A 13536-nucleotide genomic window follows, 5' to 3' on the forward strand; every position below is an offset into this window, starting at 1 on the left:
TTCCTAAATCCAAGTCCTCACGCACGCGTTTGAACTCCTAGTACATCCGTACGGTTTCGCACGGCCCCTTAATCAAAATCTTATAAATATATTCAAAATTTAAGAATTTTCATATTAATAGTGAGTGCTATAAGCGTCATGTATTAATAAGGTTCAATTTTTTAAACACAATTAATATTCAAATTTTATATAAAGAATATTTAAAAAATAAAAAAAAAATTTAAATATAAAAAATAAAAATAAATAAATGGATAGTCAAATTCACATATAATCAATTAACGTTAAAATGAATATGAATAGTTGTTGATAAAAGGAAGATATTAATATTATAAACACGTGTATGTTTTATTTGAGAAGATGATATATATTAATATTTAAATAAATAGGAATACCCTAAAGATATATTTTAAAGTCTTTCCGATGCACCGCCCCTTCTCCAACTGCCTGCCGTTTCATCTCCCTTTCAACCATTTCATTAACGCCATCCTCTCTTCTCTCTCTTCCTTAAATACGCTTTTAATTCCCCTTAATCCTTCAATTCTTTCCTTCCTTCCTTCCTCCCCCTTATCTCTCTTGCGATCCTTCTTCCGTTCTTCGTTGCCTGCCATATCTGGCGATCGAATCTATATCATCTGAACAACAACATTTTTTTTGGGAAGAGATCAGCATGAGAACGTCGGGTGAAATGAAGCCGAAGAGGGCGAAGGCAGCGACGGCGATGAGTCTCGACGTCGTCGACGAGGGCGTTCAGATCGCTGAGAAGGCGGCGCAGAAGTTGGATTTTAGCGGGATGTTTTTGCGCTCGGTGCCAAGTTCTTCCTTCGATTTCGGCTTCATCATCAATCTTGATCTCTCCAATAACAACCTCGAGGTACATCTGTTCTTTTCTCCTTTTCCACATCGATCGATACATTTTGAAATATATAATCTTCTGTCTTGATCCTTTTACTTGAACTTCAAGTGAAGTCATTGGGATATACTTTTTTTTTTCTTTCCCTCGTATCGTATCATGATTCGTCTATGATTCTTTTGTGATTCTTGCCATGCGGGTTTTAATTTTTTTCTACCTTCTTTCTTTTCTTTCTTGTCCTTGCTAATTATTTTCAACCCCTGTTAATTCATAGAATCTCTATGAATCGAAGACAGTGAGTTCTTTCTTATTTTGGCATTCTATTGCTTGCTGCTTTCCCTTGTTCTTGAGTTGTTCTGTTCTGTTGGAAACAGAGCATCCCTGAATCAGTGACGGCGAGGCTACTCAACCTGGTCGTTCTTGATTTGCACTCGAATCAACTGAAAGCTCTGCCCAACTCTATTGGTTGCCTCTCCAAGATCAGGGCCTTGAACGTCTGCAGCAACCTCTTGGAATCCCTCCCCAAATCCATTGAAAACTGCAGGTATCTGACTATCCGACTTTTGACTGGATATTTCACCTTTAATTTTTAAGAAAGTCTAATACAATCCTTGCGGTGAAACAGGGCATTGCAAGAGCTGGCGGCCAATCTGAATAAGCTAAGGGAGCTGCCGGAGACCATGGGATTCGAGCTCACCTGTCTCCAGAAACTGGCCGTCAACTGCAACAAGATCGCCTTCCTCCCCAACTCTACCTCCTACATGACCTCCCTCCGCGTCCTCGACGTCCGCCTCAACTGCCTCCGGTCCCTCCCCGACGGCCTGGAGCGCCTCGTCCACCTCCAGGTCCTCAACCTCTCCCAGAACTTCCACCACCTCCGCTCCCTCCCGGCCTCCCTCGGCCTCCTCGTCTCCCTCGTCGAGATCGACGTCAGCTACAACAGCATCACCGTCCTGCCGGACTCCCTCGCCGGCCTGGCCAGGCTCCGAAACCTCCGCGCCGACGGCAACCCCCTCGTGCGTCCGCCGATGGAGGTGGTACAGCAGAGCGTGGATGCCGTGCGAGAGTACCTCGGCACCATGGAGACTGGCGAGGCGGCCGCCGTCCGCCGGAGGGAGAGGCGTTATAATTCTTGGGTCAAGAAGCTCGTTACCTGCACCGGCGGGGTGGGCGGCGCCGGAAACTTTGGCGTGAGGGGCGAGAACGACAGCTATTTGCTGCCGTCAGATTACCGTTCGATCGACGAACCGGCCTCGCCGCGGTACGTCGGCATGTTCTCCCCCCGGCGGCTGTTCTCCCCTCGACGCGGGACTCCGGCGAGGAAGCCATAGTAGTAGGGTTAGAGAAGAGTCCGTTTTAGCCGTCCCATTTAGTCGGAATCAAATCTTAGCCATTCGTCATTATCATAAATTAATTATCAACGTTAGAGATCTAGTCAAGTCTGATCGGACGACTGTTCAAAATAAATTCTCACGTTTTATTGACGTTGTTATCGACGCTATGTCCGCCAACCGTATCTTGGTCTATTGCATGTTGGATATAACAACAAAGGTACCTTATCCCGTCCGGAAACTGAATCGGATGAATACAATTCTTGTTATACGAAAGGTTGACGGAGAGTCGTTGAAGTGTTGAATCCGTCGAGTACCCCCTGGAAAGGTTCGTACAAGCGGCCACCGAAGAGAGATGATCAGGATGATAACGCTATTGTTCTGCACACACTCAGACGAGTCCACCGGTCGTTAGAGACCAAGAACCAGGGAAAAGGTCCCCGGGTCAGGTCCTCCGACGTGCAAGTCAGGTACTTTTTTCTCAGAAATTGCAGAAAAAGGACGAAAAGTAAATGACCAGTAAGAAATTACGAGTGAGCGTACCTGCATAAGGGACAAGACATCCCTTTTTATAATGCAACGAAGATTCCTGGGTCTGACCGATGTCATGGAATGTCGGCTGTCAGGCTTTGTCTGGCGGTGGTTGACACGTGACTTTTCCTAATAGGTTGCCGACCAAACCGAAAGTGTATTGAGCCCCGACTGTTAGCATATTCCTTGACACCTTGATAATTCCCTCTGCCAAGCGGTTACGATTCCTCGGCTAATTTGTCCTGTAGCGTCTAACTGATTCAGACTGATCCGAGATCTGGACTCACCCTGCTTTTATATACTGTTGCCCTCGACTTGTATGTCCCGATCTATGTTAAGTTCTTACCCAGATCTGCCTTGGTCATCTGCTATCTCCGATCTGCATTCCGGGTCTGTATACAGACTTACTTTCTGGGTTGGATGTCCTAACCTGCGCACTGGGTCTGTAAGGAGACCTCTGCTCCTTAGCTCAAATGTTCTGACCTGCCCGCTGCGTCTGTCCGCCGACCCACATCTGTCTGTTGTTATCCAAGGCATGAACATCCCGACCTGCACGCGGAGTCTGTCCGGCCATCGACCCACATCTGTCTGTTGTTATCCAAGGCATGAACATCCCGACCTACACGCGGGGTCTGTCCACCGACCCACATCTATCTGCTGTTATCCAAGGCATGAACGTCGCGACATGCACGCTGGGTCTGTCCGTCAACCCACATCTGTCTGTTGTTATCCAAGGCATGAACGCCCCGATCTGCACGCGGGGTCTGTCCACCGACCCACATCTGTCTGCTGTTATCCAAGGCATGAATGTCCCGACCTACACGTTGGGTCTGTCCGTCAACCCATATCTGTCTGCTGTTATCCCAGGCATGAACATCTCGACCTGCACGCGGGGTCTGTCCACCAACCCACATCTATCTGCTGTTATCCAAGGCATGAACGTCCCGACCTGCACTCTGGGTCTGTCTGCCGACCCACATCTGTCTGTTGTTATCCAAGGCATGAACGTCCCGACTGGCACGCGGGGTCTGTCCACCGACCCACATCTGTCTGCTATTATCCAAGGCATGAACGTCCCGACCTGCACGCTAGGTCTGTCCGTCAACCCACATCTGTTTGCTGTTATCCAAGGCATGAACATCCCGACCTGCACGCGGGGTCTGTCCACCAACCCACATCTATCTACTGTTATCCAAGGCATGAACGTCCCGACCTACACGCTGGGTCTGTCCGCCGACCCACATATGTCTGCTGTTATCCAAAGCATGAACGTCCCGACCTGCACGCTGGGTCTGTCCGTCAACCCACATCTGTCTGCTATTATCCAAAGCATGAACATCTCGACCTGCATGCGGGGTCTGTCCACCGACCCACATCTGTCTGCTGTGACTTTGACTTTGAACATGTCAGCTTGACTTTTGACCTTCCTGCTGTCTTCATCAGCTTGACTGCTGACCGACCACGAAGGCTTGACTTTTGACCTTCTTATTATCCACATCAGCTTGACTGTTGACCTCCGTAGGACAAGATCAGCCTGACTTCTGACCCGCCACGGAGGCTTGACTTCTGACCTTCTTGTGACTTTGACTCATAATCACATCATCCTATCGACTCTCCAAAATACGTAGTACCCTAATACCAATATAAATAATCCTACTTTATTTAATATTATAAAAAGGGAAATAAATAGCATTGAACAAAAAGAGTTGATATAGCTCATCCTAAATTAAACAGAAGTATCGGCCCCACTATAAAATAATTATGAGGATATTTTATCACATTAGCGATCAGACGCCCAATAAAAATAAATATAAATCAACATGAAGCAACAATGGAAGATAATTCTAAATTGACAATTCAACAATAAAAATAGATATAGTAGCTCTCTATGTATGACCAGCAAATACAGTTGATTGGATCTCAAAAAACACCCGGCCCCATGTGGGCTTTGGGTGCCGGTAGACTGAATAATGTGGGCATGCTACAGTAGTGTACTTTGCAATAAAATGATTAAATATATATTGCGTGGACTCCCACTCCGGCCTGGATCACAACAAGCGACAAGTCATATGTGACAGAGCTCTCTGGTCCAGTCACCAGTCTGCTTGCATGCATGCATGCATGCAGTAGCAGTACGTACGTACGACCCTCTAACCTAAAGTCTCTCTAGCTCTCTCATTTTGCGATGATATAAGTATATAATAATACTCTTAAATGGCAGCCTAGAACTCACTGGCTGTGCATGGCTTCATGTGAGCAGAGTGCATACCAAAGCCATATATGCATGCATAAACCCTTTAGTTATTCTCCTAAAGATGTAGGAATCTTTGTTTGGCTTTGTACCTTTTTAAAAGGAATCTAGGCAACTTACTTTTCCCCTTGCATGGATACGTACTCAACAATTTCCAACAGTTCCAATGAGCACTGCGTTTTGGCATCTTTATATGAAGGCCAAACATGTAGCTTAGTTTGTCAATATGCTTCCTAGTTTAAGAACTTTTTTTTTTATTATTTTAATTATAGTACTGCAGGATATTACCCAAATATATATATATATATTCGGAAATCATCAATGAATATAAATGATTATTAGAATTGCATGCGTTTATCTTTCATTGAATTTCTTAATTAATTATATTTGTGAGCCAAATAATTATTTTTGTCATTCAAATGGATCAAGGCTATAATTAATTCAGACATGCGTTTTAGATAAAAAAAAATAATTATTATAATAAAATTATAGTCCTATGAAAAAAATCCAAACTGTCTCTGACTATCATCCTTTCAACACTTATTAATGTGGAGAAACCAAGGACATCGAGTCATCTAAAGTACTTTCACCAACACTACTAGCCTAGTATATTCTTGTCTATAATATTAGAATTTTAAGCCTATGTTTTAGTATCAATTACTTAACTTACACATCGATCGATATCTAAAGTAAGATATTAAAATGAGATCTTTGATTCTGGATGATGGTATAATAGTTAGATCTTTCAACAGATAACTAAGGAATCTAAAGTTTAAATTTCAACTGTGATGCATTGTAAGAGATTTTTCCTCCAGTGAAAAGCAGACCTAAAAATGTTAGCCGTCTAAATAGGTTTTCATGAGTATTTTTCGATTTATCTTGGTGGTAAGTGAAAAATTTCCTTGGGGCCATATCGATCATCCTAAGATTAGTAAATTCAAAGAGTTAAATATTTGGTGTCAACTAAAACATAAAAATCAAATGAGATTTATTTTATTTTCTCACGCCACATTTAATGTAAAATTACACTCTAACGCAGGAGCAATAACTTCATATATTTTCTTCTCTCAAAGTGTCTATCATACAAATTCAAAAATTGTATCTCCATTTAATCCTAATTCCCAAACAATAAATTTTATTTTTCTAATAGCCTATAGATTCAAATTTGTGAGTTCTCACTTACGCATGGGACTTCTCACGAGTATTAAAGTAAAATTGTGGATGAATTTAAATTTAAAAAAAAAAAACATTTAGTCACTCTTATAATATGGTAACACCTATAATTTAGCTTGGTAAAATATGCAATGCAATTTGATAGCACTTAAATTTTAAATTAGAGTGCTTATTATAAGGCAATTCGATAACGTTATAAAATTATATAAAATGGTATAATATATATATATATAATATTTGAAAAAATAATAATTTTATTACATGCATTAAAGGCTTTAGTTGGGATGCATTCATTAATATGATATTGCAAAAGGGCAAAGAGTAGTAGGCATAGTTGCTGTGGTACTTTGTGGGTCTGTGAATTAAAAAGTTGTCTGCAGTTTTGTATGAATTAGCTAGAGATGCACATGAAAAAGACCAAGGGAAGGACTTCCATCAATGTTTGTTATCATGATGATGCAGATATACTCACTCCACTAATTAATATTACCTTCATATAATATGTTCATGTCTGAAAGTTGGAGATGTCATACTGGGCATATGGTTGCAACATTGACTGGGTGAAGACATCTGGATTGAATCAAAATTATGGGTTGGTGTACTAAACTCCCTACATACACTTGAACGAGTCAACAGAACGTCAACACCAAAAATCAGGAAAGGAGTCCTTGGCGAAGACCCTCCGACACTCAAATCAGTATATCATCTGAGCGGAAAGTAGAACAGTAGATGAGCAGTAGAGCGTGTTTGAGCATAATGAAGAATATTTTTTTACATACCTTGTCATCGGAAAAGACCCCCTTTATATATCACTTTCGTAGCATTCGCAAAACATGAGATGATAGAGAAAGTCAGGTATCATAAGTTGTCCCATAAAGGAATATGTACAACCTGGAAGGCAATAAGGCATATAATCACCATCCGAGGAATCTTCCATTACCTTTGTATACCTTTTTTTATAACTGACGTTATTAATGGGGCGGTTGAAGGAATATGCTGTAATAAAGTGTCGTATAACAAAAAGTGTAGAGCAACATTTAAGGAAGGTTCTATTGAATGTTCATGTTATTATAGAAGAATATTCTTTGACACACGATTGTTATTCTCTGACAAATTGTTATGATTCTCTGATAATGTTGTCCTCTGAATATATCTCTGCTGGATGTTTAACTCAACCATCCATATATTAGCAGAGGGTGATAAATGGAATCCTGAGTTCTGTAAGGTTAGTCGGCCTTTTAGGACTATCCGATCTGTATATTGTATAAGGAATGGAGATCTGATGATATAGAAAGGGAGGACTAAGTCTCCTAGGTCCGAATGACTTCATGGCCAATCGACCATTTATAGGGATATTTATTCTTGAAAGGCGGGATGTAGACCCTTAAAAGGCCCGACCGAAACTATCAGCCGATTGTCTTTGTATTTGGGGGCTTGCCTCCATCATAACAGCTCAAAGTTTGAAAACCCGACCAGATATTGCCCTGCATATTTTTTGGAGGCCAAAATATGGAACTAACCTTAGTTGATTTTATGTCCAGTTGCCCATATGTAGGAGGATGGGGGAACAGACAGTGAAAGTCCATATACTTGTCATGCCATACATTGTTTGCTAGGAAGTATGTTAAGTTGTGCGTAGAAAGTTAGACTACTGAAACTTGGACGAATATATTCCCGAATGGTCTTGTGGCAGACCGGTATATTATCGGACGGACTTACCAAACTCGAGCATCCCAAGGGTCAACCATCTGTATGCTAAATGTTCTATTATTAGCACGACACACCAAGTTCCTTAGGCTTGGGCAATCTTAAGGGACGATCGACTATAAGGACCAGTCGACCTCTTAGGGACTTTTGTGATGAGCAAGGAGTCTAGCCCCTTGAAGGTGGACCATTTGACTACCACCTCCCTAACATTTTGAGTGCCACATTTTAACTTAGACCACCACCTCATCTTGACTCTATCTTCCATGACAGCCTGGGGTTCACATTTAATGCCTTGTATCATAATATATATATATATATATATATATATATATATATATATATATATATATATATGTATTGATTTAATGACAAGGAATGATAAGCATTGATCTCTTAGTTTATCTAGTTTGTAATCTCATTTGTTTACTTCATTAGATTTACCTAATTGGCTTGATTCAATCAGCTAAGCACTAATCAATTGTTTAGATAACCCAAAAATAATGTGCATTAATTATTAAAAAATCACTAAGATTTAGTAATGTTTCGATGATAATAATTTTATTATTAATTATTATGTCAATAAATATGAGATCGGTGACAATAGTCACTAAGTAATATAATAGTGTTGAAAATACTTGTGGGTGATAATTGTCTAATATTTGTTGTAGCTAAAACTTTATTTTGTTATACTGGCTCAACTATAAGCTTACTTGTCTTAATAAAACAACTATTGGTGATAAAATGGAATAAATAAAACAAATATTTTAATAAATAAAACCAATATTAGTCTCTTGTTCTAATGCAATAATTTAAAATTATAAAAACTAAACTGAATAGGTATCATGATTTATCAAACTGACCAAGTGTATTCTTAGTATTTATATATATAATTGTTTCTTCCAATAAATTTTGAGATTAATTTTTAACGGATATAAAATATGTTGTTCAATGTCTGACCTTTGATATAAATAGTCATTAAGTTAGGATAAAATGCCCCTGTAACTTTTCATCTGTATTTTTATAATGGAGCCAATAATTCTAAACCGAATGAATAATATCATCCCGTTAGGTTAAATTTTTAAAATTGGTGATGCAATAAATGTATGATCTATATAATAATAAAGTATGAAGTCAAACATAATATACAATCGTGATAGAAGATCTTCCAAAGTCCACAATAAATGTGGAGATTATTCTTTAATATTTTATCCTGATTGATTTATACTTTCCACCTATACCGCCTAAGTCAGCATTATCATCTTCTGCGCGCCAATGGTAATTAATCATATAAATTATTGCATAAAAAATTCTGTCACCAGCCGCCAGCTTAAATCCTAATTTGCACCCGGAAAACTTTGATTAACTCAACTAATCAACTTAATTAAAGATAAGCACAGGAGTAAGTCCTCAGTGTCACTAGCTGAATCAAGAAAGAAACGATAGGGAATTAAAATTAAACTAATATTAATTAATTAGCCTCCGACTGACTAATTAATTAGAACAATTATATTAATTCCATTTTAGATTTATTCGATCGGATCTTTCATATGTAGTCCACCTCAAAGAGAGCCTGGCCAAGCTGGAACAGGTGGCTCTGCTGCTGTCGCTCCTCGGAAGCAGCAGCGGTACTGCTCTGGCCTGCTCCACCTCCGGCGCTGGTCTCGTGAGAGAAGAAGTTGTGGGAGTGGTAGCAGCAGGTGCAGCTGCTGTTGTCGACGACGGGACGAGAGGAGGAGGAGGAGGAGGAGCAGCAGCAGCAGTAGCAGTGGCGCTGCTGCGCCTTCTTTTCCACTCCCACTGACAAGCTGTCATCGATGGCTATTCCTCCCCGAGCTTGCTTCGCGTACATGGCAGCAGCCGCTGCGTTCCCACCTGCCCACCCTTTGTCGACTTCAACCCCTCCGTCGACGCAGAAGCCGGCAGCAGGCCCACGCATCGAGGTTCTGTCTTCTGTGTTCAATTATTACGTACCTCGTGAATAACGTGTCGATCGAGCAGATAATAATTAGCTAATTAAACGGAAGACAGTATGAATAGGATTGGTGGCGTATCGATTTACTGTTGCATCCGGTGGAGTTCTGGGGTGGTTTGGGTTTGATGGAAGAGTCGACGTCGACAGCAGTAGTGGTGGCGGCGGCGGTGAGTGGCAACTTCCTCCGCCTGCGGTTGTGGTCGGCGAGGCGCTTTCTGCAGCTTCTTTTGGCCTCGTCGAACTCTGCGAGCACATGGAACCTGCAGCCATTTTGGGGTTTTCACAAGCACAATTGGATCGGAGAGCACACATGACTACGTCTGCCTTGCCTAGCTACATGGGTGAAATAGAGATCTGATCTTCCATGCATGCCGAACAAGAGAACTAGGGAATCGTGTATGTATGTAACTGTCACTAGCCGTAGCTCGACTACTGTTCTAGGGTTTTACGTGTGTGTATGTGTGTGTATATATATATCGAATTTTATAGCAAAAAAGACAGACCTAGCTAGATAGCTAGCCAGTGAGATATTGCATGATAAGGAGGTGAGGTTTTAGGAAGAGAACCTGCTACACTGCTGGCAGAAGCGTTGTTGGAGGCCGGCGACAAGGGCGAGGGTGGCCTTGGAGTGGAACTCGCAGACCTTGTGGCGTCGGTGGTAGTGTTTGGCCCTGAAGAGATCGGCCTTGCACCCCTCGGCTTGGCACCGCGCAGGAGGCTGCCCGCCGCTGAACATCGGGTACTGGAACTGCAGCGCTCTGATCGAGGAGGAGGAGGAGGAGCCTGCGAAGAGCCGGTCGACGACGAACCCCTGATCCGACGAGTTGGAGGAGGAGAAATAGGTCCGGTGACCCAAATTCAGCCCAATTGCGCCGCCGCCGAGCTCCACGTCCAACTCGCTCTTGATGAGGCTGATAGGGTAGTCGGCAGCGAGCGGCGCCGGGGAGGCGAAGTAAGGGTTTATGGGAAGGAGTGGCGGCGCTGGGAAGTAATGATCGAAGTGCTGGAAGGGTACCGCTGCCGCCGCCGCCGCCGAGGGGAAAAAGGAAGAGCGGTTGTTGTTGGAGGCAGCAGCGGCCGTGATGTGGGAGCACGAGCTGGTCTCCCACTCCCAGAAATGCTGCTGCTTTGGGGTTTGTTGGCTGCTGCTGCTGCTGCTTCCTCCCACCCCAGCAAAAGACATGCTGGAGGGGACGAAGGTCGAGGCCTCACCAGAGCTAGAGGTCGATCTGTTCATCATCAAACACCGACCGATGATCTAGAACAACAACAACGACAACAAAGAACAAGATCCATTTAACAAGTAAGGAGGAGATAGAAAAAAGGGATCGAGTGGAAGTTGTTTTCAGATCCACGGGGGATTATATCGAAAAAGGCAAAAGGAAAATGAAGATCAGCTGAAACCACTCACCAGCTGTCCTGTCTGTGCTGCGTGTTAATCCTTATTAGTGGCCGGCTTATATTTTGTCCGCCATGGCGAAGCAAAGGAGCTATCTAGCTTTCTAGCAACCAGCAGCCTCGAGGGAGGGATCGATTATTACCTAGCTAGCTGATCAGCTCAGTGGTTAATGAACAAAGGAGATCGAGGAGGGCAGTGAGCTAGGGGGCCGGTGGGGGCTGTCAGAAGGGTGATGGCGATGGGCGTACGTCGTGAACAGGGAGAGGTCGATATCTCTCCTCGCTTTTGCGTCATTGTTTTGTTGTGTTTGATTGACTTGTAACTCGTAAGGCCCCAGATGAAAAGGCTGGTGCAAAGTTACTTCCCTGTCATCTTACGTTTGGAAACTTTTTATAATTCGACAACTTCTATAATCGAAAGTACTCCAATTTTTTTTTTCTTTTCTGTAATATAATAAATTAACAATCAAGAATCGAAAACTGGAAAAGTACTAAGCCTTCATTAGCTTTTCCTTAAAAAAAAAAAAAAGTTTCTCGTACCGACATCTATGACATGGGTACGGCTCGCACTACTAGACGTGCTAAATAATTAGCCTCTAATTAAGTGAGTTGAAAAAATAATTAATTATATAAATGAGGTGTTAATGGCTAATGCAGTTTTGGAAGTTGTCGCACCATGCCCGAAGATGACACAACAATGGGTACGGAGGGACTCACCTTCCCTCATGTCGTACGCCCCCATTTGAGTTCCTGCAACCGCATAGGAGGGTTTTGTTGATGGAAGAGCTGAGGGACGAGGGAACATGTCGCCTTTGAGGAGTCAATGCCATGCGACTGTGCGATTAGACGGTACTCTCCAAGGCATCCTAATAGAATATATATTGTGTAGTATGTATTCATATTCATTTATTTATTTATTTTTCATATACTTGTGATTGTAAACAACTAGGATACTAGGTCTTGATCTCCAATCATTGGTTAACCTAAATGGATCTCGAATGTTATTGTTTTCCCCCCCCTCTTTTGAGCTCGAGTTTATATTTTAAAGTCTTTCATCTGTACGCGAGACATATCCTTTCTTCTTTCTATTGAGTATAAGTTCACTGTTGGATTTGATTATGTTATTGTGTTGTGGTTCATGTTGTGCATTTGTGTGTGTGTCTATATATATATATATATATAAAAGATGTAAATAGTATTGTGACTAGTTCTAAATTGGGTTTATTTCTCCCAAGAATACTTGTGAAAATAATAATAATAATAATAATAATATTTATGTCTGCACATCACATCATCTAACATGTCTTACTTGCACAATTTATGCTACAATTTATCTAAAAAATATTCCTAATCTAACCTGTCTTACTTGCACAATTTGCCTAATCTGTTCATCCCACCTAATTATCTCAATTGGCTCAATCGGTCTGGCTAGCACAATCACCTTGTTTTAGTTGATTTTTATTCAGCCAACTTGATTGGTTTTTCTAGCCCAATTAGCTCACCTAGTTGGACTAATTCATCTGATTCAGTCTAGACGACCTATTCAAAACTTACCAATCTAACCATGCTAATTGACATCCTATAGGTGACTCATCTGATTTAATTAATTAGCCAATTCGATCCAACTAGATTAACATTTGGTCAGCCTCATCACCTTAGCCTGTTAGACCTACTTGTCTCGAACATACTTGATCAGCATGACTATTCAAATATACTTGATGCGGTCCGAATCCACCTTCTCATGCTCATAGTCCTCCTGGTTTGGCCCACCACTTAGTTCGGGTCCACACAAGTAGAGCTTTCGATCTTCAACAGCTTAGCAGGTTTGTGATAGGCTTTGATCTGCCACAACCAAGCAGTGCTCCGGGGGACTCCCAATCCGCACTGACCAGGGTTCACTTCTGTAAAGCCTCCAACCTTCTGTGCCTTGGTGTCTCCGTGTAGCTCCACCTGCAACCTACCACAATATCAACATCAGTGAGTGAGCGTCGACATTGTCGGTTTGACCCCTCCGATGCTTAAGGCAACAAAGTATTGAATAAAAAGGTGTCTCCCTCGAGGAGAGACTTGAACTATAAAAGCGAGGACTTTTGTAGGGGAAGGACTTTGGCAAGTTGTGTGATGAGGTATCGTCTGCTGGGGAAGGGCTTTAGCAGGATATGAAGTAGTGTGTCTTCTGCCGGAGGAAGGGATTTTACAAGCTGCAGAGCATAGTTCCTTTCGCGGGAGGAAGAGCTTTTGCAGGCTGCGAAGCAGAGTTGTGGAGCAGAGTGTTTTTCGTTGGAGAAATGGCTTTTGCAGACCACAGAGTAGAGTTGTGAAG

The 13536-nt window shown here is 42.1% G+C and overlaps 2 protein-coding genes across 2 annotated transcripts; one reads left to right on the forward strand and one right to left on the reverse strand.

The window, feature by feature from the left end:
- The first annotated feature begins 685 nt into the window (after positions 1-685).
- LOC122022860 (plant intracellular Ras-group-related LRR protein 1-like) lies at positions 686-2181 on the forward strand. The gene is made up of 3 exons (XM_042580974.1): positions 686-871; positions 1225-1394; positions 1476-2181. The coding sequence occupies exons 1-3, from the start codon at positions 686-688 to the stop codon at positions 2179-2181; spliced, it is 1062 nt and encodes a 353-aa protein (XP_042436908.1).
- Positions 2182-9386: 7205 nt separating this feature from the next.
- LOC122022861 (protein LIGULELESS 1-like) lies at positions 9387-11055 on the reverse strand. The gene is made up of 3 exons (XM_042580975.1): positions 10382-11055; positions 9903-10075; positions 9387-9793 (listed from the first exon to the last, which is right to left on the reverse strand). Exons 1-3 carry the CDS (start codon positions 11053-11055, stop codon positions 9387-9389), a joined length of 1254 nt encoding a protein of 417 aa, XP_042436909.1.
- Between the last annotated feature and the right edge of the window lie 2481 nt (positions 11056-13536).

Source organism: Zingiber officinale, chromosome 9B (genome assembly GCF_018446385.1).
Source record: "Zingiber officinale cultivar Zhangliang chromosome 9B, Zo_v1.1, whole genome shotgun sequence".
Classification (NCBI taxonomy): Eukaryota; Viridiplantae; Streptophyta; class Magnoliopsida; order Zingiberales; family Zingiberaceae; genus Zingiber; species Zingiber officinale.